General features: G+C 37.8%; 1 protein-coding gene across 2 annotated transcripts in view; it reads left to right on the forward strand.

Moving 5' to 3' along the window:
• The window catches only part of RECK (reversion inducing cysteine rich protein with kazal motifs), a 54,003-nt gene that overhangs the window by 9,261 nt on the left and 18,054 nt on the right, over window positions 1-26,688 (forward strand). The window contains exons 4-12 of one of the 2 annotated variants that reach the window (XM_031608319.2): window positions 2,200-2,236; window positions 5,253-5,338; window positions 10,660-10,707; window positions 11,680-11,721; window positions 19,742-19,775; window positions 20,702-20,899; window positions 23,353-23,620; window positions 24,833-25,012; window positions 25,939-26,151. In XM_031608319.2, the coding sequence (XP_031464179.1) occupies window positions 2,200-2,236; window positions 5,253-5,338; window positions 10,660-10,707; window positions 11,680-11,721; window positions 19,742-19,775; window positions 20,702-20,899; window positions 23,353-23,620; window positions 24,833-25,012; window positions 25,939-26,151 (1,106 nt within the window). The remainder of the gene's footprint in view (window positions 1-2,199; window positions 2,237-5,252; window positions 5,339-10,659; window positions 10,708-11,679; window positions 11,722-19,741; window positions 19,776-20,701; window positions 20,900-23,352; window positions 23,621-24,832; window positions 25,013-25,938; window positions 26,152-26,688) is intronic. The other variant, XM_090136821.1, reaches the window with a different exon arrangement.

Consider the following 26,688-nt stretch of genomic DNA (forward strand, 5'->3'; position numbering starts at 1 on the left):
ACATTCCACAGAAGAGTAAATAGGTTGTAAATGTAATCAATTGGTGTATTTTCTGGTGTACTGATTACAGACATTGTTATCTCTACTCTTTCATGTAATACAAGAATTTTGCCTGATATTAAGTGATTCATGAATGACCAAAATGAGATACTACTATTTTTTCATGAAATAAAGGAAATCAGTTGAACCAAAGGAGCAAAACTAGTAGAAGTGGCAGCTCTAAAGTTTTTCTTTTGAACTGACTTTGCCTCTTCTCTGACATGGGAAACTCCTTCAGACAGAGAAGATATTCTTAGAAATTAGATACAGATTGATTGTAACTTTGGATAGTCAGTAATTACTGTGATGACAGGGTCATTACATGACAGTACAAGTTGCTTGTGTGATTGAATTGAACTTTTCTCTTCAGGAATATTTAACATTATTTCACTTAAAGCCCCTTTAAGACTTCTAATTTGCCTTTGAATGCTGCAGAATTTTCCTGATTTCACCTATTTAGACTTTTTCCAGTGCTTGTTCAAAAAAAGTTTGAATTCAGTTAGATTGCACTAAAATACATGCCCAGAACTGAACATAGTATTTGAGGTGCAGCCTCAGCAGTGCTGAATACTTGAGTTCTTACCTTAGATTGAATCCTTCCTCTACTGCCTAAATCTTGTTATTCAAGGACATTTGTAAATTTTATTGTGTGTATCGTAACCTTTGAGGAATGTATGTAGTTGTGTCATTTTTAATTAGAATGCAATAAAATCATATTGTCTAAGCATAGTAAGATTTCAGTTGTTGGACATTAACCATCGAACATATACTGTATGGAAAATTCCATACCTTTTATCTTTTCAGCATTTTAATACAGCACACCCACTGTTCTGTACTTCCTTCCGACAGTGGAAATTACTGTAGAATCATTAAAGTTGAAAAAGACCTCTAAGATCATCTAGTCCAGTCGTCAGCCTATCAACACCCACTAAATGATGTCCCTCAGTGCCACATCTACACTTTTATTGAAAACAGTGACAGTGACTCCAGCACTTCCCTGGACGGCCTGTTCCAATGCTTGAGCACTCTTCCAGGGAAGTTTTCCTAATATCTGACTTGAATCTCCCCTAGCACAACTTAAGACCACTGCCTCTCATTCTGTTCATCTGGGAGAAGGAAGCCTACACCCATCTTGCTACAACCTCCTTTCAGGTAGCTGTAGAGAGTGATAAGGTTTCCCCTGAGCCTCCTCTTCCCCAGGCTAAACAATCCCAGTTCCCTCAGCTGTTCCCTGTAAGACTTGTGCTCCAGACACTTCACCAGCTTCATTGCCTTCTCTGGACACGCTCTATAGCCTCTATGTCTTCCTTCTAGTGAGGGGCCCAAAACTGAGCATGGTACTTGAAGTGCAGCCTCACCAGTGCTGAGTACTTAAATTCCTACCTTACCTGAATCCTTTCTTCCTCTACTAACTACCTGTGGTAAGATGGTGTCTTACTTGAGAGTTCTCTTATACTAGCCCTACAGTAAAAAATTCCCCATGATCATTTCAATCAGTAGTCTCAGTAATACTAGTAATGAGGGAGATGAGGACAAAGAAATCTGTATCTTTTTTCCTTTGGGTTGTGGGGAAACCCAACAGATGTGTATTTTAACCTTTCCTGTTAGTAAGCTTAACTTTTAGAACTCTCTTCCATACATCTGTCTTTCCATGAAACTGCCTGTATCTGGGGTAACTTAAAACCTCATTGTTTACTTGTTGGGGTTTTTTTAAGTACGGTTTGGTTTTGTTGTTGTTTAGAAGAGAAAAAAAAAAAAAAAGAATCTAGTGGAAAGGAGTGAAGGAGTGCTAGAGTAACAAGCTGCTCAACAGGTCTTGGTCCTAGATGAACTTTTCTCTTTTAAAACAATGACTACTTTGTTCTCTAAATACTCATGGCAAAAGCTGACCGTCTAGCATAGGTGAGATAATAACAGTATGTTCTCCTACAAAAATGCTGCTGTTGATTAGATACTTTGGAGATGACAACCTTCTTTTCAAAGCAAGTGAGTGGAATATAGCTTATGTAACAACTTCTTAGAAGACAGTGTAGACAAATATTCCATTGGAATAACTCTTTTAGAATACAAAGCAAAATTACTGAAAATACTATTTTGTCTATGTTAAAAACACTTTTATTCTGTAGATTGATTATTGCTTTTTTACGTTTTAATTTTCAGGGGGAAGTTTGGGGTTGTATAAATTCTTCTTTGCCAGGTAAGAAATACTAGTTTACTGTTCCTTTGTGATGCTTTTTCCCTAAATGTGTGTTTCAGTGTTCTGACTGCCACTTGCATCTGTAGGTTTGATGATGGTTTAACTTTCATTAGACTTCTGTTACAAACTATGTTTCTTTTAGTCTACACTGGGTTACCTGAGCATCTTCTTAATACACTTCTCTTCTTTTCCTAGTTAGAAAATATTAAATATGTTTTTTTGTGATTTTCTGTGACCTATCCAGAAAATATCAGAGAATTCCTTTCCTTTAAAGGCTTTCAACTATTTTTAGTTTGAATATACCTTCAGTTTAAAATCTATACAGATTTCTGCCACTGTTTCAGAGGCAAACCTAAGTCACGTGCAGAGAGATTTGCTGCCTTACTATAAGTAATTTTCTCTCACCTAAAAACTTCTAACTGTCTGCAAATAGGGGGACACAAGATAAGGAGAACATAGAACTATTAGAGAGCATGCAAAGGAGCATTATGAAGATGATGTAGTATCTAGATGGCAGAACGTATGAGGAGCAGTTGAAGTCACTTAGTTTGTTCAGTCCAGAGAAGAAGAGACCAAGGGGAGACCTCGTGACTACCTGTGTCTCACTCACGAGGGAAGCAGAGGGGCAGGCACCGATCTCTTCTCTGGTGACAAGTGACAGAGCCCAATGGGAATGGCATGGAAGATGCATCAGGGGAGGGTCAGGCTGGGTCAAGGAAAAGTTCTTCACCAAGGGGGTGGCTGAGCACATTGGAACAGGATCCCCAGGGCAGTGATCACAGTCCTAAGCCTGCCAGAGTTAAAGAAGCCTATAGAAAATGTTCTCAGAAATACAGTTTGAATTTTGGGTTGTCCTGTGTGGAGCAATGAGTTGGATGCAATCCTTGTGGATCCTTTCCAACCCAGGATATTCTGTGAGTTTATGATGCCTAAATGTCATTGTAGCTTAATAGCTACATACAAATGAGTGGTAATGACTTTATTCTGTATGAGCAATGTACATTTTAGTTTGATATGCAAGGAAAAAAAAAAAAAACATTGTAAGTTTTTTTTAATGAACCGCTTCCTAATTGTCTTTCTGGATGGTAGGATGTTATTATCCTCTAATTTGTAGGGACAAGCTCCTTCCTGAGTAGTGATGTACATCTTCATAGACAAACTGGTAAAGCATGGATTAGATAAGTGGACAGTGAAGATGGATAGAAAACTGACTCAGTGGTACAAAGTCTATCCGGAGGTCAGTAATTAAGGGGTCAGTACTAGTTCTAGTCCTGTTAAACGTTTTCATTAATGATCATACAGCATGCACCCTCAGCATGTTTACAGATGATACAAAATGGGAAGGAGTGTTGATAGATCAGATAGTTGTTCTCTGCATTGATGATGTCCTCATGTTGGGCATGTTTGAGAACAGGAAGAAAATAATTCACATCCCTCTAAAAGCCAGTTTTGTCATAAAGCAAAGTAAGGTCAAGGGACCTTCACAGGAGATCAATTTAGTTCTTAGGAATAAAATGGCAAGATGGTTGTTATCAGATCACAATGGATGTGATCAATAAAATAACTGCTGTCTCCACCAGCTTACAAAAAGGAAACGCAATCTTTCTTAGATGTTGTGGGGTTCTGGAGAATGCATGTTTTGGATTGCAGTCTGATTGGAAACCCTGACTATCAAGTGACCCAGAAGAAAAACGCTTTAACATATGGCCCTGAGGAACAGCAAAGCTTTGAACAAATTAAACTGGAGATAGCTCATGCAGTAGTCCTTGGGACTGACAGGTCAAGGTGTAAAAAAACTGCTCTTCATTGCAGCCAGGGAGAATGATCACACTTGGAGCTTCTGACAGGCTCAAGGTTGACTCCTATGGTTTTGGAGTCAAGTATTCAGAGGATCTGAGGCCTGCTGTACTGCAACTGAAAAAGAGATGTTGTCAGCATATGAAGCTGTCCAAACAGTTTTGGAAATGGTTGGTATTGAAGCACAACTCCTTTTGGCACCCCCACTGCCTGTGCTGGGCTGGACATTCCCCCCCACACATTATGCAACTGATGCTACACGGAGTAAATGGATCACACTGATCACACAGTGGGCTTGGATTGGGAATCCCAGTCATCCCGGCATCTTAGAATTGATTATAGATTGGGTCAAAGGCAAAGAATTTGGAGTATTGTCAGAAAAGGAGGTGACGTGCTGAAGAGGCTCCAGTACACAATAAACTGCCAGAAAATGAGAAGAAATAGGCCCTTTTCAGTGTTGGGTTCTGTTGCATTGTGAAAAAGCTTTGGAGGTGGAAGTCTGCTGTATAGTGCCCTATATGATGAGTTCCAGAAGCTTCTGAAGGGAAAGGTGAATCGAACCAATTTGCAGAAGTGAAGGCCATCCAGCTGGCTTTAGGCATTGCTGAAGGAGATAAGTTGCCAGTGTTCGATCTCTGCATGGACTCCTGAGTGGTGGCAAATTCCCTATAGCAATGAAAGCAGACCAACTGTCAGCACAGAGGCAAATGCATATGGGCTGTTGCATTGAGGGAAGATACTGCTGCCCTGGTAGAGAACATAGTTGTAAAGGTAGGTCACGTAGGTGATCACGTACCAAAGAGTCACACCACTGAAGAATATCAAAACAACCAGTAGGTGGATTGAGCTGCTGGGATTGAAGTGGGCGAGGTAGATATGGACTGGCAATGTAAGGGTGAAGTATTTCTGTCGGTGGGCCCGTGATACTTCAGGTTATCAAGATGCAACGTATAGGTGGGCTTGAGATTGAAGGATGCTATTGCACAGATTATCCATGAATGTGAAGCATATGCTGTAGTTAACCAAACCAAGTGGATGAAACCTCTTTGTGTGGGGGACGATGGTTGAAATATAAATATGGAGAGGCTTGGCATGTGGACTATATCACATTCCCACAAACTCACCATGGCAAATGCCAGGTGCTTACAATGGTGAGGGAAGGAAAAATAGCACAGGTGCTTTTGCTACTGTAATATGTACTGTAATTTTATTTTTAAAGGAGTTCTGAAGAAGTCTGATGGTTGGGTTGGTTTAGGTTGCTGTGAGCTAGCTATTGCTGTGGAATGTCGGCAAGCATGTAAACAGGTAAGACTTTCTAACTGTTTTTTTTTCCATTATTAATGTCAAAGTGTTAATTCATGTTACTGTTTGTGATTTACAGGCTTAATGAATTTTTAATATGAAAATTAAACTACCGCACAGATTTCTTACAAATTGCCAAGACTTCATGATCCTGAAGTTTAAAGACCTTTCTTGTTAGCATTTCCATGGAGGGAATTTGCTGTTCTCATGAGTGTTGTATTGCATGTACACATGTAAGAAAGTATGCAGCTACACTCCAGGAGGAATTTTCTAGTTTACAGACCTGTTGTTTGTTGTCTGACATACTCGGTATTGTGGCCATCTCTTAGCACTGGGGAGGTGGTGGAAGGCAATCCTTTGATTTTTGACTCAGTTCATGGTAATCAGATGAATTAAAAAGTGTTCAGATCCATGACGTAAGTAATGTTTTTTCTCATATTGAGACCTGATATTTATAAATTTGAAGGCTTTGTTGTTTTTTACATATAATCTACAAATTATTAAAGGAAGGAATTAGGTAACAATTAACATCTTTCCTTTCGGTAGTGTTTAACACCTACCAATATATTTTGATCTAAGCATGATCATTAAGATCACCAACACTTAGAAAAATTACCATTAATAGTTAATTGTAGTAGTTTCATGCCAGAATTGCATTGAGATTCAGTAAGCAGCTGAATTTCAGTGTATGCCAACTGTCCTGATCCTCTGCATAAAAATGTTTACTATGACATGCTAGCCTGCAGCTGTTAGGCAGTTACTTGTTTTTATGGCATTTTTATTTTTTTTTAGTGGCAAATTAAGACAGGGAGGTAGTTCTAGACAACAGTTCTTGTAGTGACAAATTGCTAAATGGTGGTTTCACCAAATTGTTTTAAGGAATTACCGCTTCTCATAGCTTTTTACACAGTTACCTGAGTTAAAAGAATTGGAGCACCTCCCTGAAAATACTCCAGTACATGCTGGAGAACTCACGATTCCTCTGGTCCACAGAGTCTGGAGTCTGGAGAGCTTGTCCTATCTAGGTTGCCAAAATTGTCAGTGAAATTTGGGAATAAAACTCATCAACCCAAACGACAGGGTAGAAGTCCAACATCACCTTATTGCAGTGCTGGATGCATGGGGGATCACTCTGTCCCAGCATGCACACCCATGATCAAAAGCACACGGATTTTATATGTGTTAATATATGAATACTCATATAATTTCTGCAAAGTGCCCACCTATTCCTAGGATTGCTATACATATTAAAATCAAGTACTATGCGTGCACTGTGTTAATTTGGAGTTTTAGTAAGAGGTGATCATATCCAGGTAAAAGGTTGTGTGTTACAGAAGCCAGGTGCCATATATAGTCAGAAGCGTATTTACAGATAGAAATTGGTGTTGACTAGGTTTTTGGTTGGTGTTTTGACCTGTTATGGTGCCTATTATCAGCCCTAGCAGGGTACAGTTTACCTCCCACTCAAAGCTGGTGGAATGTTGAGTCTCTGCTTTTTAGGCTCCAGAATTCCTTTTTATCTAGAAACAAAAACTTTCCCAAGAGAATAGTTCTGCTGAGACATTTGAATTAATTGCCAGAAGCACTGAATTTATTGACAGGTATCAGTTCCTCCCTTTGTAGTTAACTACTAATTCCATATGCTTTTTTCAATATATGTTTTGATGCATCTTCCACAGAGTCTTTTACTGCTTGTAACTACTAATAAACCAATGAGTTCTAGAAGTGAGGCTAACCATCCTTTCAGAGACAATTCTCCTAGCAAGACTGGACCTAGTACCAACCACTAGGGAGCACCGCTAGCAACAGGCCTGCAATTAGACTCTGCGTCACTGATCACAATCCTCTGAGCTCTGCCACTCAGGCAGTTCTCACACTACCTCACTGTCAATTAATCTGTCCCACACTTCCGAAGCTTAACTGCAAGGATGATATGGGAGACAACGTCAGAAGCCTTGCTGAAGTTAAAGTATACAACATCTACTGCACTCCTCCCACCTACCGAGCTGGTCATGACGTCATAAAAGGTTACCAGGTTGGTCATGCCTGATTTCCCCTTGGTGAATCCATGTTGCATACTGATAACCTTCTTCTCTGCCACTTGCTTGGAGATGGCGTGCAGAATAAGTTGTTCCATCACCTTCCCAAGGATGGAGGTGAGACTGACTGGTCTGTAGTTTCTCAGGTCTTCCTTCTTGCTCTTTTTGAGGACTGGAGTGACACTGGCTGTTCTCCAGTCTTCAGGCACCTCTCCCCTTCTTCATGACCTTTGAAGGATGATAGCAGTTCAGCAGTCCGTTCTGCCAGTTCCCTCAGCACTCATGGGTGTGTCCCACTGGGTCCTATGGATTTGTGTGTTTGCTTGGATGATTTCTGACCAGCATCTCCACAATCAATGGGGAGTCTTCTTTGCCCCAGACTCTTCTACATCCACGGTCTGGGATTCCAGAGGGTCAGTCTTAGCAGTAAAGACTGAAGCAAAGAAAGCATTCTATAATTACGTTTTCTCTGTGTCTTCTGTTAGCAGGGCATCTGCCTTATTCAGCAGTTGCTCTTGCTGGCCTGGCTTATTCCCTAGGTGCTTGCAGTGGCTTGAGCATTGCCATTTTGGAACCCACCTCCTGAGTCCTACAGTTTAACATTCTCCTCACTATATTAGTCAGATTCTTCTAGACAGGTAGATGTTATTCCTTTCTAACAGGTCATAATCTTCATAGAAGGTCCCATTTTCATAAAAACTAAAACCTTCACACTGGCACTAGCCAGGAATTCATATGCATTCATATGCTTCTGGCTTTTCTCTTTCCTCCAACTGGCAAAATTGAAGAGAATAAAACTTAGATAGCAGTGTTCTTCACTTGCACTCACAGGGCTTTATAGAAAAAGACCTACATTTCATCCAGTCCAACCATCCACCCATCACCAATAGTTCTCACTAGAGCATGTCCCTCAACACGACATCTAAATGTTTCTTGAACACCTCCAGGGTCAGTGACTCCACCACCTCCCTGGGCAGCCCATTCCAGTGCCTGACCACTCTCAGAAAATCCAGCTTGAATCTCTCCAGCACAACTTGATTCCCTGTAGTTCTATCACCAGTTGCCCAAGAGAAGAGGCTGAGCTGCAGCTCACCACAACCTCCTTTCAGGTACTTATAGAGTGTGGTAAGGTCTCCCCTGAGCCTCCTCTTCTCCAGACTGAACAATCCCAGCTTCCTCAGCCACTCTTCATCAGACTTGTGCTCCAGACCCCTCACCAGCTTTACTGCCATTCTCTGGATGCACTTCTGGGTCTCAGTGTCTTTCTTGCAGTGAGGGGCACACAACTGAACACCAGTACTTGAGATGTTGCCTCACCGGTGCTGAGTACAGAGGAATGATCACTTCCCTGCTCCTGCTGACAACACTGTTTTTGTGTTTTCTTTGATTCTACCCCTGTTTTTGATTCCATTGTCATTTGTGCCCAGATGAAAGAGCAGTAGTGGAGAGCAGTCTGTTCTGCTGACAAGCTGTGGCACCGTCTTGGCAGTGTCCCAGATCTTGGCTCCCAGGAAGCAGCAGATGAGTCTAGGCTCCCTGTCAGGCCGGCAGAGGGAAGCCTCAGTGCCTTTTAACAGGGAGTAAACCACTGCAAGCGTGAGGTTTTCTTTGTTAATATTAGAATGATTTTTCCTCACCTCTTCTTTGATACATATGAGATGGGCCTCATGGGGCAGAAAACAGGGGAAGCAGAGAGGAAGATCTTGCTATGATCCTACTAAAAAAACCTTGTGTGATCTGTCTTAAACTGTACCTGCATCATTGCACACTTGTGTCCCAACATTCTCCAACAGCAAAACAGAAAATGTGTCTGAGAATGGTGCTGTGCCTTTTTTTCTATGTTTTAAAGCCATGTGTAATGAAGATACAATTGTTAATAACTATAAGATTCAGCAGCCATCTTACCACTGCAGGGGCTCCAGTGTGAGTGCTGGGTTGTTGCATGATGTAACCATGCCACTTGGCAAATTGAGATAACAACTTTAGCTTTTCTTTGCAAACTGGAGGTATGTGATTGCTGCTGACGTGCTCTATTTTGTTGTTTCATAGCAGTAATGTATTTATTACATCTGCAGAGATTGCACAGCTCTCTTTACTTTGGTTACAGTAAACCTAATTTCTTGATTATTTTTTTTCCTACTTTTTGCAATCTCTGAATGCAAGTTTTTACTCTACAGTAGCGTAGACTGGAAGCCAACATGTGAGGTGGCCATTGCATGTGAAGTTTCATGGCACAGTGAGGGAAAGAGAAACAGTAGACAAATGTAACTGTAGTTCAGAAAGTATTTTTGTTCTTCTGAAAAGAATATGTGTCTGTACCCAAATGCATATCTTAGCAAAGTTTTCAGATTTATCCTAATGTTTAATTCTTTTCCAGATCTTTCATTTATGGTTGTGTCCTGTGAAACTTAATTTAATCTTATGTTTGCTGTGTCATTTCTCTTTGTTCTCAGTATCAAACGCTGTGTTGCTTGATTGAGGACTGCTGTCTTTGTATCTTGGCTATGTTTTGTACTGACTCTGGTTGATATGATCCACATGATTTTCATTTGAACTAAAATAGACGTGACTTGGCAAAACATTAAGGATAACGGTGAATACTGGATGTTAATATTGATTCTTAAAACTTGAGGGGGTTTTGCGGGCATTTTGAAGGTGATACTATAGGTCAGATCTTACCTTGGTTATTTTAAATTTCTGGAGGGAGAAATATCTAATCTAAGTAACAACCATAATATTTAATATCTGACATGAAAAGGGAGCAAGAGTTAATCTACCAAAAAAAACCAAAAAACAAACAAACAAAAAAAACCTGACCTGCACTTCAAAAGGGAATTTTCTGCAAATTGCTTTGACAATAGTAATTGTAGAACTTCATATTCTAGAGGGAGAAGAAAGGAATAAAACAGATTAACATCACTGAATATACAAAATGAAGAAAACTGATGAACAGGCTCTTCCATTTCTTTGGTTTTTCCAGTATTCTGCTCAGTCTGGTAAACCTCTGATGAAAACTAAGTTGTTTTGTCTGTGCTTCCAGTATCGGCGAACTTGATGCAGAAATAAGTGTTTTGGGGTTTTAATCAAATGTAATGTAGACAAAGTTGTGGCTTCTACTTTTTTTTCCTTGAAGCTTTAAATGGATTCTTCATGTTCCTAAAAAGGAACATTAAAATAGATCTTGTATCCACAGTTATCTTAGGTAACAAAAAGTTAGAATCATTTTTATTTTGCAACATGTTTTTATTGTTTTCTACTTCAAATTGGGGCATTTTCTGTTTTCAGGCTTCTTCAAAGAATGATATTTTAAAAGTCTGTAGAAAGGAATATGAGGTACGTATGTATTTATGTGCATATATATCTTATTAAGTCATTTGTTATATAAATAATGAGGGAAAGTCCAATCGTCTTATAGTAGCATGTCTGAATACTTACTTCCAAACAAATGTAAATTAGTTGTCTGCAATTACTGTAAAAGTACAATTGCTTTCTGTAAAAAAAGGGGCTTGCATATCTCTTAATTTGAATGAAAATGATACAGCTTTCAAAATGAAGATACAGATTGTAAAACTGTTTCATAGGAGTTCTGATGAAAGTAGCCATTTACTGTGAGCATTCATTGTCAGCAACATTTTGACTTCTAGAATGGGATGTGTAGCTTAAAAAAAGACTAAAAAACTAGGGAAATAAATGCAGGAAACAATAAGCCTTTATGTAGCCTATCCTCATTCAAAATGAATAATTTTTGCTAACAACAGTGGAAGTGTGAATGCCAGCACTTACTTATATTGTTCTACTTTTAAAATTAATCATTAGAATGTTTTCAGAAATGTGCAAATGAAAATTTGTGTTCTTTTTGTAGAATTTTGTAGAAATGTTAGTTTGCCAGGACTTCTTCCCTTTCAATCTTTCTTAATTAAAAAACAGAATTCTCCCACCCTTTCATCCTGCCTGCTGTCCTGAATTAGACAGTCCTGTGTAAGTCCTTCCCATATTGAATGGTATCACACAATTCTTTTTGATTTGGGAAGAAATATAGCAGGTTTCTTGTTTTCCAGAAAATATTTAATTCCTTGTTTGTTTGATTTTCCTTTGGTCTTTCTGTATAATCAATCTACGGAGTATTTTCCTAGATTCTTCTCCACTGAAATTACTATAGTTTATTGTCTTTAAAATTATTTTTCATTTTAAGTAGTTCTGTCTTTTCTGATGCTATAATATGCTATACTGTCAACATCTGTAAGCTTCTCCTCTATTACGCTGGTCTGTTTCCTTCTTTTTTTCTGCATTTCTGCATTGCTGTAGGAGGTTGGCCAATATGTGTTGAAGGAGAACGGGAGAGGAAAGGTAAGAGAATAAAGAACACCTACAAAATAGTGATAGTCATCTTACTTACTTTTCTTAGTCTCTTTCTCCAGTTTTTGTCTGGAATTTTAGAAAGTGGGATGTTGCTGTTATTGCACAGAAAACCTTAACTCTTTCTATCTGTGCAATACTTTAAGAGACTAGGAGAGGCAGCAAAATAACAGAAGGGGAAATCAAGTCTTCTGGTTGATGAAGAAGGAAAGAACTTTTTTAATGAGCACTAGGATTGGTAGGCACAGATGTTAGGCGTAGAAATGAAATTATCTCATACACTAGATCCTCACTTACTACATTTTTTGGTATGAAAATAGATTTTCCTATGTATCTAGACTTTACGGGTAGTCATGAAAAGTAGTATTTGCTAGGCTTTCAAGAGGTCTATTGCGTGCATAAAATTCAAGGCAGTTTTGTCTAAGGTGTGAGATTTGAAAAGCTGCTTCTGGAGGGAACCTGCCTTCTCTTTTTCCCTCCTTTCTATTTATTTATTTTTAAATAGTTTTCATGGTGAATGTTGCATGCTCGTTGTGTAGTCTTCTGAGTAGCTTCCATGTCTTTGGCTAGTACCATACTTTGTATTCAATTGAGTTATTGGGGAAAAACTGAACGACTGGGAGGTGAGTGGCTAATTAAAACACTAGGTGACAAGATCAGAAACAGCCTGTGAATCACATAAATGCAATGTTTTATGTATTGTGTTTGCCTTTTTGTTTAAGAAGCCGTCACTCACTAAAAGGAAGGATCCAATTTGAGAAATAGTTTATTGAGAACTAGATGTGGAGGTGTTGAACGTGATAAAGACATAACATGTAGATAAGAACTAGCTGAAAACACTCTCCTAGCTTATCAACTGATGCATCTCATATACTCACACAAGGATTTTGGAGAATGTGCACAAGGTTCTTACAGTAGTAAACCAAACTTTGCGTAGTACCTTTCAGTAGTATTTTGAGAGTAGGAAAGCAACTTCATTAGCTTACCTTCAGCTTCCCACTAAGTTAGTGAGCACAAAGAATGAGAGAAGTCTTCAAGTGTAAGGCATAGGGATCAGAGCAGTGAAAGCAGGAGAAAAAAAAAATCTTCAAATGGGAGTTGTTAGAAAGTTAGAAGTTGCTAAGCAATGCCTAAAGTTGTGCGATAAGTGAATCACTTTTGCACTGATGTGCCAACTTTTGATAAGATTAACTGGAAATGCTTTTATTGGATTGCAGTTACTGTTGATAAAGTTTGTGATTCTTGTGAATCAGAGATTGTACACTTTTTAGAAATGATCTGTGGTATAACAAGGTGTTCATTCTTGATCTGTGCGTTGAAGGTTTTAAAGCATACCCTATGAAGTGTCTTCTATTTGCAAGAAGCACTGCATGCAGAAATTTTATTAAAAAAAAAAAATGCACAGTATCCTTGAAGAGTTTTGAATGTTACTTGAGTATGCATTATTTGGCTTCTTTTGAAAGATGTTATTGTGGAATTCCTTTTTCTCATCTTCTGTTTCTCAGACACTCATTTTTGTCCTCTTTTCTCTCTAGCTCTGTGCACCTCTTATCTTTTATCTTTCACTACTACCAGCTTTCTACTATCTTGTTCATCTTTACCTAAAAAGAAGGTAGGTGATAATCAAAGACAGAAGAAGAAAGTGAGCTGTATGGCTTGATTATGTGTAGGGTTTTCTAATTTTTCCTATTTTTAAAAGTTTTGTGTGAAAATTCATTTTTTGAAAAGGCTACATGAAATGCATGCTTCAAAAAGTAGCAAAGTAATATATAATGCTTGAAGTAAGTTGTGAAGAGTTTATTACCATATTTAAGATGCTGAGGACATAGAAAAGATTACAAAATGGTTTTAATGAACTTCTAAAGAATGCAGCTGTGGCCTCTGGAAGCACAGCATCACTTAAGAATTTGCAGCAGACTTGACCTCTGTATACACACATTGTAGGTAATAATAATGTGACCTTTGGGTGCTTCTTGGTACTGCTCTGCACAGTTCAAAGAAAGTTGATGCAAGATTTTGGCAGTATTCTTGCCAAAACTTAAATTCCAGTGATTATGTTCTATCTTACTCTGCAAGGTTTTTTCTTTTTCCTTTCTTTCTTTTTTAACCGTTTAACACAATTGAGGAAAACTTTGGCTTTGCTTGTTACTTTTTGAAAGTTTTTTAAAAATCTAAACAATTCTGCACCATAATCTGAAATTTCAGCTTACTCCACTAAGCCTTAGTATGTTACTTTCTGACTTTAAATCCTGTTGATTAAATTCTAAGATTAAATTAAGTTGAGGAAAGGTTAACAGAACTTAAAATGCTTTTTTTTTACATGGTTAGTATGTGCAAGACAATAGTACTAAACTTATTTTTTCACAGGTTGATAGAATATGTGTAATTACAGCTGTAATTTTCAGGAAGATAAGTAATATTTTTTTAAGAATCCTCTCTGTTTTCTTGTGTAAATGAGCAGCTTCAGTGCTATTTTTCATTCAAGATACAAGAAGAAACTGTTTAGAAAAAAATGCAAAAGCATGCCTTACAATGCAAAAGATTTTCTCTTTTAGCAATTTGTTCAGCACTGTTGATGTGCATGTGTTTTGGGTTTTGAGCCGTTACCTGCAGCTGATGAGCTCCAAAAAGAGCGAAACCAGTTAGGTCCTGCAGTACTGGCTGAAATCTTTCTTCAAGGAGCTTCTGTTGAGGAAGACTGGAAAATCTTTTCTGCTAGATAAGCTTTAATTGCCTTTTTCAATTTCCATCATGGCAGAAGGTCTTTGAGACTGTTTTCTTAATGCATACACATTTGTTTTAGCTTTGTCTGTCTGCTGCTTTCCATTTCTCCTACTTGTAATCTCATTTAGTGACCAGTTTCAGCAATGCTTGTTGTTATGGGGTTTTTTTTGAAAGGAGGAGTCTGAAAGATGAGGTTAATCAACAAGTAGACCGAATAATTTTACGTTTGTCCTTTGAAGTTCAATATTGCCATCTTTGTTCTCTTAATATTTTATTCATTAGTTGAAAGAGGGAGTCAAATACTAATTTTTTTAATCTTCATTTCCACAAGTCTTGGTGTGTTAGCTTTTTCTTTTAAGGCAAACACCCTTTTCTGCTGATATTGTTTTTGTGCATGGGAGGGACCTGTTTGTTTTGCTTTACGTGTATCTGTTTTATCTTCTCTTTTGTTTTCTCTCTCTTTTCTCACAGTTCACTATTTCAAGAGATTTTGATAGCAGATTCAGGAAGAAGTTTGAATGGGCTGATGAGGCTTAAATATGACATTATTTTTTCTAAGATTTTGTCATGTGTATATAGCTGTGCTTCCCAAACTTATAGATTTATTTTCTGAGACAGTGAATGATTTTCCAGACCTACACAAAGAGCAAAGTCAGCACAGAATACTTAGCTACCACAGAACACAGTGATATTACAGGCTACAGTTTCATGAGGCTGAGTTGCTTTAACAACTCAGTGCAGCTGAAGTTCCTCCTGTTCTCTCCTGCAGCTGCCATTTTTCCACGTGCTCTCTCCATCTGCTAGCCATGCAAAATCTTTTTGCCTGCCTTATTCTGGAGCTGGCATCTGGCAGGTCCTTCTAGAATCATAGGATCATCTGAGTTGGAAGGAACCCTTAAAGGTCATCTGGTCCAACCCCCCTGCAGTGAGCAGGGACACCCATCAGGTGCTCAGAGCCCCATCCAGCCTGACCCAGGCTGTCTCCAGGGATGGAGCATAATCTTCTAAAAGATTTTGTAAATTCCTAGCACAAGAGGAAAATGTTCTTCAGGGTTACTGAGAAAAATAAGGTCATTAAAAGATTATTGGAGTCAGTGATGTGAAGGCGTACACAAGACTATACAATCAGGAGCAGGGAAAGAAGAGTTGAAAACAACATAGAAAAGGGAAGTAAGACCAAATTCTTTTTAACAGTAATATGAGTGTTATTACAGTGATTCAGCCATCTGCAGAACTCCAGTTTTGAATCACAGAGTGAAGATTGATTACCTGGTTAGAAGATCCTGCCTGTCTTAGGGGGGAGGGGGAGAAATATGTATGAAAGAGGATAATTTTATCTCAACTTGAGCCCATTTTGAGAGGAGAGGAGGAGTTTTATTAGACACCACAATCTTCTCAACATTCTTGTCTTTTGGTGTGTGTTTTTGTTTTGTTTTGTTTTGTTTTTGGGGGGGGGAGGGGACTATAAACTGAGTGTAAAAGGGACAGTGATTCTGTTATTCCAAGCTGCTTTTTAATAACTTGTTTTATAATATTCAACTTGATAAATTTTACCTGAGTTTCTGATCATTCTAAATATTGCTTATGCTACCTGAAAGTATGTTCAGTAGTTAGACATAACCATGGCAGACTTCAGGCTTTTCAGAATCCTTTACTGTCTTAGTGCAATTGCTCCCCTTTACTTTGCTCTCATGAGGCCCCATTTGGAGTGCTGTTTCCAAGCCTAGGACCCCAGCATTAGAAAGACATGCAGATGTTGAGCCAGGTCCAGAGGAATAGCACAAAGGTGATCAGAGGGCTGGAGCACCTCTCCTATGAAGAAAGGTTGAGGGATGGGCTTGTTCAGCCTGGAGGCTCTGGGGAGACCTCATTGTGGCCTTCCAGTACTTGGAGGAAGCGTATAAACAGCAGGGAGGTTGTCTTTTTACGTGGACAGATAGTGATAGGACAAGAGGAAATGTCTTTAAATAAAAAGAGGGGAGATACAGACGTTACGTGGAATTTTTTCACTCACAGGATGGTGAGGTGCTGGTACAGCTGCCCGGAGAAGCTGTGGATGCCCCCATCCCTGGTGGAGTTCAAAGCCCAGTTGGATGGATCCCTGGGCAGCCTTATCAAGCAGATGGCAACTCTGCCCGTGGCAGGGGAGTGGGAATTAGGTGATCTGTAAGGTCCCTTCCAAGTCAAACTATCCTGTGATTGTAGGATAGTGTTGCTTTCTGCTTTGCTGCTGTGTACGCAGCGTTGCAGTGTTTGATACAGGCTGTGTGTGTGGGAGTCCATCCTTAGAAGCTTCTGAAATTAGTCAGTTTTGGATCAGACTCATGTTGTGTGTGACAGCAGATTATTTCTGATTGTTCTGTGATACACCAGAGGTACCAAGCTAGAAAGTATGGTGCTATATGAATGACATGCTCCTTTATGTAACAGTATAAATCTGTTCTTTACAAACGTAGGATGGTTATTCTGTCTACATGTTGCTTCCATTAGTTCTTGTGTCTGTCATCCCTGTTATATAGGTGAATGGATGACAGAAGTTGCTTTGCAAATAGTTTCTGAACTGAATCAGATGAAAACCTGCTGCTGGGATGAGTAGTTTTGCTGTGAAGTTGTTCATACTCTTAGAGAACTTCTGCAGTAAAAGTGTTCTTGTCAGTAAGGATCTAAAATTTGATACAGGATTCTAGAAGGATTAAAAATATTGGAATTTTACTTAGTGAGGTTCTGTGTATTATTTTGTGTAGAGCAGGCTTATGAATTCTTTTATCTGTGCTTTTATTCATGATCAATAAAATGATAAACAGTAAAGTTTATAGATAAATCTAACTTATATTTTAAAGTTAGCTTTTTTTATTCTCTTACATTATATCGGTGTTGTGTCTGCCATGGTTTACCCAGTAAATGAATTTCTGACTGTAAATAGAAGAAAGCCACTCTGCTCACTACAGTATTGGAGGTATTTTCTTTAAAGTCCTACATTTGACTGTAAACTTATCTAACCAGCCAAGAATAAATTATCCAAAAGATTATTTCATTGTGATGCTGTAGAAAACGGGATTATAGGACTATGTTTGACACGACATAAAGATCAGCTGATGAGTTGGTACTTGTGATTCAAATTTGAATAAAATAAAATCATCAATGTAATGATACAAACTGAAACTTTAAGACTTGAGGCTTATCAAATCTAAGTTAAAACATCAATCATCCATCATTTGCTACCATAAATGTTTCTTGTGGCTTTTCAGATTTTCATCAGAACTGTCTATTTGGGAATGCTAATTCATGTGTAGAGAGCCAATCTGTGTACTGAAAGTTCTTGCTTTTAAGAGAACAACAGAAGATAGCTGTGTAGATAGCTATGAAAATAAAGAACAACATTAAAAAAAAATCTTTTTTACTTGGGTACATACAGAACTTTCACGAGGAAAAAAGCTTAAGAAGGGGAAAGTAGATTTGTAGAATTCTCCAGTTTTTTAGTAAAATAAATGTGAATAATGAGTAACATACCAACAGAATAAGAGATTGGGACTTACAGGTTTCAGTATCAGGAGTTAAGGTGTCACTGAAGGTGAGTAGGAAGAGGGTACAGAAATTGTAGGTTGTATATTTGCCTACACTGAAACCGTCCAGTAGATGTGAGGCTGCCTGTTTGTTCTGCTCTTGTGGAAGGAAATAAGCTCTATATTTACCTTTCCCTGTTGAGCATAACCAAACGTGAGCACACTGCTTGAAAGGAAATCATCAGCGTTCTGAAGTTGCAATTACTTGTATTTTTATGAGTTAGCCACAGGGAGGACTGGTTACTTTGATACTGACTTTGCTTTGTTCTGTAGTACTTCCCAGAGTGGGATTCAGGAGAGAAAATAAGGATATAATGCCAAATCAGGTTGACTCAAATGATCTCTGGGTACAAAGCAAAAAGAGAATTTGAATTAGAAAAACAAAGTCCTGCACTGTAAGCAATTTCTGAGGGAAAAAGAAAAATCAAGGTGATTTCTAATAGAACATTTAAGTATTTTTAAGTGAAGAAAATGTAAAATTTCAATCCGTTTATAGCAGTACAGATTTGTTTGCAAAAAATAATAAAAAAGAAATCAGGTATTACTGGAGATACCCACTTCTCTGCAATGTGGTAAATATTAGTAAATAATGTAGATGATGAATCTCAAGAAAATTTTGTACGCTTATTTACTGTTTGCTTCAAGAAAGTGACAGCTGCTGCCCTCTTGCCAGTTGATAATGGAAGACCTCAGCTTGCTGCTTTTTGACTTGTAGCCCACTTGGCATCTTTGTGCTTGTGTTTTGCATTGCAGGTGGGGTGGGAGGGGGTCCCACAATCAGAAGATTCAGCTGTAGAAAATCTAGCTGAGGAAAGGATCATGAAGTCTTCTGAGTAAACAAATTTTAAAGTAATGCTATTGAGGGAATTTCAATTTCTCCTAACAGAGATCCTGTTAGATGGTGAGAGGAGAAATGAAGGAGATCAGGAAGTTTAAGAAGATGTGGATTATGTAATGTCTTTATGTTAATGGTCTTGGTCACTTCTGATAATCTTAGAAGTGTAGACAGGCTTCACATTTCTTTTTCAGAATCATGTAATTTTAGTCTTTCATAACTGGCAACTGTATTTTAGAATTTCAGCTTCAGAACTTCATCTTTCCATTGAATTCCAGAGAGTTTATATGTAGTACTTTATGAAGAAATGTGGGGAAGACAGTGGTTATTTTGGGCAGTTCAGTATGCAGTCTGTCAGTCAATTGTCCTGTGTGTTATAGAGCCCTCTGAAACCAAACAATTGGATGTGTGTTTTCCTCCTCCTGCAGTTTAACACGTTGATTATCCCCCAAGTGTACTATTTGGTGACTGTAATTCAATTGAATTGATAGCATGTGTTAGATTTTAAGATACATTGCTGAGATTCTTGAAATTTTGTTTGCACATCTGCATATGCAAAGCTCTTTTTTTTTCTTTTTCTTTTTCCCTTCCACAGAAATCCTTTAAAATTGTCATGCAATAACATTTTGGTATATCCTATTCTGATATATTCTCTCTAAGGTAGTCCAGAAAAATCATCCTTTTGCTTGAATATATTTCACTAGTATTGTTCACAGTACTTAGGTGATACTTGATCTTTCCATTTCTTTCATTCAGGGTTTTTGTTTAGCATTCTTACTTGTTCCAGTTAAACTGAACTAGTTGAACAAAAACATTAGAAATGAGCGGGCACCTAAATGTTTATTTGGAAGTTTTCAGGCTTGTAATGCTATTTTTGTTTTGATTTCAGAATGCTCTCTTTAGTTGTATTAACAGAAATGAAAGTAAGTATGTAATGAATAGTTTTTTTGTTTTTTGTTTTTAGTTTTCTTTATATAAGCTAACAATTCTTCCTCTGAAATGCAAGAAATTCTGTAGGTGAACATGTACACAAATCACATGGACTTGGTTCCACAGAAGGGCTAGGCAAATGTATAATTTTTTTTGCTCAAGTGCTAAGAAGATTGGGCTGATTGCATAATTGCTATCAATTTTTAATTAATATATCTGTATTTGTTTGGTTTTTTAACAAAATAAAGCAGATACGTTTGAAGTCTTATGCCACACAAGTGTTATGTTGTCTGATTTCTGTCTATAGAAAATGAAATAGCCGGACACAGAGAACCCAGTGTCTCAGAATTAATTCTAATGATAATATTTAGTGGTTGGCAACCCTGCCCATGGCAGGGGTGCAGGAAATAGCTTGTCTATAAGTTCCCTCTGAACCCCAGCCATTCTGTGATTCTGTTTCTCAAGAGCAGCATATTTAATAACATGGCAAAAATGTGTGAATCACAATGATTCAAGCTCTCTCTCTTATTTGGTTCAAATGAATTTTAAGATACTGGTTTCATATTTATTTGTTTACCATTTGTATTTGTCTAATAATTCAGTTATAGAGAAAGATTAGTTACATTAAATAGGAACAAAATATCTGAGGATATAATTCAGCTGGCTTATTGATGATTTAAATGTGAATTCAAGATATGTGGGGACCAGAAAATGTGCTTTAACAAATTACAGATATTCCCATGCATTCTGTAGACAGAGATTATTTTGCTGAAGATAATTTGGTCTCCTGTGTTGCTTTTTCTTTTTTTTTTTTCAAGTAGTATCTTGTGCATCATTATGTGGGGTACAGACGTGGTCACATCTTTGTTCCTCTGTGTAGGAAACCATGGATTTTTCTTTGTCTTTCTTTTTTCCCCAGTGGGGTCAATCTGTTGCAGTTATGCAGGTCACCATACAAACTGTCGAGAATATTGTCAAGCGATTTTTCGGACAGACTCTTCTCCTGGTCCTTCCCAAATAAAAGCAGTTGAAAATTACTGTGCATCAATTAGCCCTCAGCTAATACACTGTGTGAACAACTATACGCAATCCTATCCAATGAGAAATCCTACAGATAGTAAGTATAACAATTCTTTTATGAACATTTTTCCTCTAAAAATGTATGTAGGGTGCTCTGAAAGTCATGCCTGCTATTTATTTCAAACCACTGTTTTTCAACATAGTCACCACCACTAGGTATGCATTTTCACCAGCAATGAACAGGAGCCTTCGTGCCAAGCTTGTAAAAATGTGCATCCATGGAGATGAACTACTGTCGTTGTCACTGCTGAAACATACCACTCACCACCTCACTGTGCTCCCCTCCACTCTTTGGTCTCCAGAAATGTTAGGCAAGCACTGATGAATGTCAGTGGGTGCCTTTTTTTTCCCCCATACCTTTTCTGTTCCACACTTTGCATTGTACAAGCTTCCTTGTCAGACATCATTTTGTCAGACTGATCCTTTGCTGCCATCTGTTGCAACAAAATGTAGTAGAATATTGGTGGAAGGGTTCGACCTCTACTGCCATACCACCAACATAAACCTCTGACATCGTGGGCCAAAATAATTACATTGGAAGTGTTACTTTTGGAGCAGCCATCATATTATAGAATATTGTTTATTCTATAAACTATATTAACACACTTCTTAGTAATATGTAATTATATTAATTTATACAGTGACTACTATTATTTATAGGTGTACTGTTCATTATTATTATTATTTTATTTTTCTGTACTCATTCCTGTTTTTCTTGTTTGCATTTCAAAGAAGCAATGTTATCTGAAATAGAATAGAAAATAGTTTCAGGTAGAAGGGACCTACAAAAATCATCATACTACTGCAGGGCTGACCCAAAGTTAAAGGCTATCATCAAGAGCATTATCCAAATGCCTTTTTAGCATGTACAGGCACAAGACATCAACCGATTATCTAGGAAGACTGTTCCAGCATCTAATTACTCTCTTTTTAAATAAATTTTTCCTAATGTCAACTCTGAACCTGCCCTCACACAAGTTTAGCCATTCCCACGTATCTTGTTATAGACACCAGGGAGAAAAGTCAAGCACCTTTCTCTACTTCCTACTCCACAAGAAGTTGCAGAGGGCAATGAGGTCACCCCTCAGCCTCCTCCTCTCCAAACTTAAGAAGCTCAATATCCTCAACCTCTCTTTGTAGGGCATGCCTTGCAGGTATTTTACCAGTTCTGTTGCCTTCCTTTGGACGCAATCAAGTATCTTAATATCCTTTTTATATTGTAGAGTCCAGAACTGCACAGTGTTCAAGGTGAGATTGTATCAGTGCTGAACATAGTGGGATAATCACCTATTTTGACTGGTGACTGTGCTGTGTTTAATGCACTTATTTCCCAGTCTGTACCTGCATCTAGCATTACTCTGTCCCAAGCACAGTCTGATATTTGTTCTTAAATTTCACAGCATTGCACTAGTCTTTCTAGATTCCTTTTCAAAGCCTCTTCTTCCTCAATCTTGAGTCACAAGCACCTCCCAGTTTTGTATCATCATCTAATTTACTAGGGATGTGTTCAAATCCTGCATCCGCAGGTGATCTGTAAAATATGTTGAACAAAACTGGCCCCAAGGTTGAGCTCTAAGGAAGTGACTGTCTGCCAGCCCCACTTATTGCAACATTTCGAGCCCTGCTGTTGAGCTAATTTATCCATCTAGAAGATCTGATAGCATACTCCATAGTCCGGGTTGAATCTCATGAAGCCCAGAGGACTTACAAATGTTCAGCTGACATAAGTGGTTCCTTACACTTCTGGCATCCACAAATGAAGAGAAAGTTGCTTCTCTCCCAGTTAGGTCATCTAGCTCAATGGACTTGGGCAACTCAGGGGCCCATCATTAATATTATAGGGAGAAGCAAATAAGACACTGAATGTTTCTGCCTTTTTGTAATCCCTATTTATCAAGTGGTTGGTTTCATCTAGTAATGGTGCAGTATTTTCCATAGACTTCTTGCTGTTGGCATACTCAAAGCCCTTTTTTTGTTATCTGAAAAATCACTGGCTAGCTTTAATTTTAGTTGAGCTTTGACTATGTTTTCTTCCTGAAAATGCAAACTGCAGCTCTGTCTGTCATTTTCTTGTATGGCCTGACCTTGTTTAGGGAGATGATATACTTTCTGCTTGAGTTCCAGGAGGAGTTCCCTGTTCAGCTCAGTTAGTCTAACGCCCTGTTTGCTTGGCTTGTCACACAGTGAGATTGCCTGCTCCCATGTTTTATAAAGGTAGTTCTTAAAAAGTGACAGTCTCTCATGGGACTACGATGTCTTCAAAAGCAAATTCCAAGGGGACTCAGCTAAATAAGTTTGAAGTCTGCTCTCCTAAAAGCTGGGGTAACGATGCTGCTATTTTTCTCATTTCACCTCCCAACTAAATAAATAAATAAATATTTTTTTAGAAGGACAGAAAAGTGCCCTATAACACTTTTTCTGTGTTTTTATGTCATGTATCTCGGTTGTTGCTGTATGCTTGAGAATTAATAACTGTTATTTCTTAAACAGGTTTGTATTGCTGTGATAGAGCAGAAGACTATGCATGTCAGACTGCTTGTAAGAGAATTCTAATGTCAATGAAAACAGAGCTTGAAATTGTTGATGGACTTATAGAAGGCTGCAAAACGATGCCTCTTCCTCAGGATCCACTTTGGCAATGTTTTCTTGAGAGTTCAAGGTCTGTTCACCCAGGAGTCACTGTGCATCCTCCACCTTCAACAGGCCTCGATGGAGCAAAACTTCATTGCTGTTCTAAAGCAAACTCTTCCACGTGTAGGTCAGTATCTCTCTACCTCCCTTTCCAACTGTGAAAAGGCTTCAGAAGTTGTTTGATGTCAGACCTTTGCCCAAATCTGACTGTGTACATCTAAATAATGAGTTCTGTGAATTCGTGGAAACAAAATAGGTTTGGGTAGTCTCATGAGTGTCATGTTTACTTAAGAAGAAAAACAAAAACTGTTCCATTGGAAAAATCAAACTTCTCATTTTTAGCAGTGGCAGAATTTAGTAGACTCACTGAATTTGATGAAAGCTTTATCTTACCTGTGGTAATACTAGTATTGAAGAAAGCTGAAGAGTTTTGATCAAGATGCTGATGACAATGAATAGCATTCTTGCAAATAATTGCTATTGGGGTCCTTTTTAGTTCAGAGTGCTTATATATCCACTTTGAAAAGATAATTGCTACATTCTAAATTCATCAGTTTGACAATGTGAAATTGAATTCTGAGCTGTTGCTTTCTTTTATGCTTAAGTTTTCATTAGCAAAGCAGCAGGCCTGCTGTTTTATGGTCAGTTTTGTAGTATAGCCCTAGAATTACGTTATAATGTAGAATGCTGTAGCACAGGGCAATTAATACAATAACTTTTAGTTGTATGCTTTAATAATCATTTCTTTAAAATTGATCCTTTCTTAACATTTTCAGTGTGCAGTAGACTTTAATAGTATAGCAAAGCATCATACCTTCATTTGGTGGGGATACCTTCATAGTTTATGGGATATTGCTGTGAACAAGGGGAGCCTGAGTGTTGTTAACACGAGAAAAATCTCAAGCAGTACACTTGTTTCAAATATCATGGCAAAGGAAGAAATGTGTTTTGCTCGCTAGTCTTTTCTGTAACATGGATAGGTGTGATCTGAAGATAAAGGGTGGGATTAGAAATTGTTGTGTTAACTAGATCTATTATCTATCAACGTTCAGACTCCAGGTATTACATTTATGTTCAGTGTTTTATATTCTGAAGTCTTTCAACTTAGTGGTGTAAAGATTTGCTAACATTCTTAAGCAAAACTGAACAACATTGGAACCATTGGGAAGTGGATATTTGCTTAGAACACATTTGGATATTCCTGCAGAATTTATTGGCACTAACACAAGTTTCTAGTCAGTGCAGGCTGTTGTAATCAGCAGGGAGACTACAGGCTCTGCTATAGCTGAACAACTGCTGTTCTTTTCATTTGATTTGATTATTTTTTTTTCTCTCCAAGGGAGCTCTGTACTAAGCTTTATAGCACGAGCTGGGGCAGTTCACAGAGTTGGCAAGAATTTGATCGCTTTTGTGAGTATAATGCAGTTGAAGTTTCCATGTTGACCTGTTTAGCAGATGTACGAGAACCTTGTCAGCTGGGCTGTAGAAATCTTTCTTACTGCACTAATTTTAATAACAGGTAGGAGAGAGACACTGGATGTTTTAAAAAATAATTTCTGTGCTTTGATTAAAAAATATGTTTTTCAGGCTTGTTTTGATTATATTTAGCTTTCAGATATTTTAAAATTAGGTATTGTTTAGAATATTATAATAAACTCATGAGCTTGTAAAATGTCATCATATATTAGCAGTATATTCCTCAATTACAATATAGGCAAGTAAACCATATTTGCTGCAACATTATAATATTATGCATTATAAATAAGTTAAAGAATGCTCTAGTTTCTATGTTATTTAATAACATTTTCCTAAGACTGTTAATTTTCTTTCAAAATTCCTTTTCTTTTAGAGATATTTGTGTGGTTTTATTCTCTATAGGACAAAATGTATAATTTTAAGTGCTGCCTGAATTAGTCATTGCAAGGTTATTAGTTAAGTCATGTTTGAGTTTCAAAAGCACATTTAACATTTTATCATTTAGCTGGTATGGATTTCTGGCTTTTCTTTGAAATATATCACCATGCCACTCTGTGGTCATATAGTCATGCCACTATATACTGAATAGTAAATGTGATAAATGCAGCCTGGGCAAAAATTAAATCAACTTGCATTAGTGATTTGCCATGAAACATTCCAGCAGATTTTCAGTACATTTAAATGTTTGCTCAATATGTCAGTTTTCTTCAAGTAAGAAAAATATGAATGATGCGTGATCTGAGAGAGAAGTGAAGAAGGCAATTCAGCCTTGAGCCTTCAAGAGATTATTTTTCTTAAAGATAGAAATTAAACTGATTTTGGTCGTGCTTAACTGTGGAAAGGATTCATGTATTTTATGCTACGAAAGGCAAGCCATTTCAAAGCTGTAGAATTCATATGGTGAAAGGTAAAATGTGTGGTGTTTTCTTTCTCGTGTATGCCTGCAATTTCTTAACTTTTTCTTTTAAGACCAACAGAACTTTTCAGAAGCTGCAATTCACAATCAGACCAAGGAGCCATGAATGACATGAAGCTTTGGGAAAAAGGGAGTATTAAGATGCCATTTATAAATATTCCTGTTCTTGATATTAATAAATGCCAACCAGAAATGTGGAAGGCAATTGCCTGCTCACTGCAGATTAAACCTTGCCACAGCAAATCTAGAGGAAGTATTATCTGCAAGTAAGTACCAAGAAAAAAAGAAAAAAGAGGTTCTGCTAAGGATTATAATGAGAACTGAAAAATTACTATAGAACTGTGTATGACTGCTGTTAGGAAAACATGGCAGAGCAAACACAGAGGGAGTGTAAACTTGCATAGTTGCTCCATCCCTGTGAAGTTTTTCTTTGCAGTGTTCCATCACTGCAAATTGAAGATGCTTGCCTTCAAATGAGATGGATAGGTGAGCTTCTGTTGAAAATTGATTGTTGTTTTTTGTGTTTGTTTGTTTGTTTAAACTCTATTGTCTATGAAACTCTCTTTTTTTTTCATTTGTGGATCTATTTTCAAATGACAGACAACTCTATAAAACACGTTTTAAAGGAAAAACAAAATTTGAAATACATGACTGGGTAGAAGAGAAACCAGTTAATATGTACCAGTAGTGAAGTGCGATTTTCAACCCATAAGTTGAACCCAAGGAGATGTTAGATCTTGAAAGATACTTGCAAATGAAGTCATAGAAAACAAACAAAACTCACCAAGCCCAAAGATTTGGGC

The sequence above is a fragment of the Phasianus colchicus genome, chromosome 3 (assembly GCF_987193195.1).
Source record: "Phasianus colchicus chromosome 3, bPhaCol1.hap1.1, whole genome shotgun sequence".
In the NCBI taxonomy this organism is placed as follows: Eukaryota; Metazoa; Chordata; class Aves; order Galliformes; family Phasianidae; genus Phasianus; species Phasianus colchicus.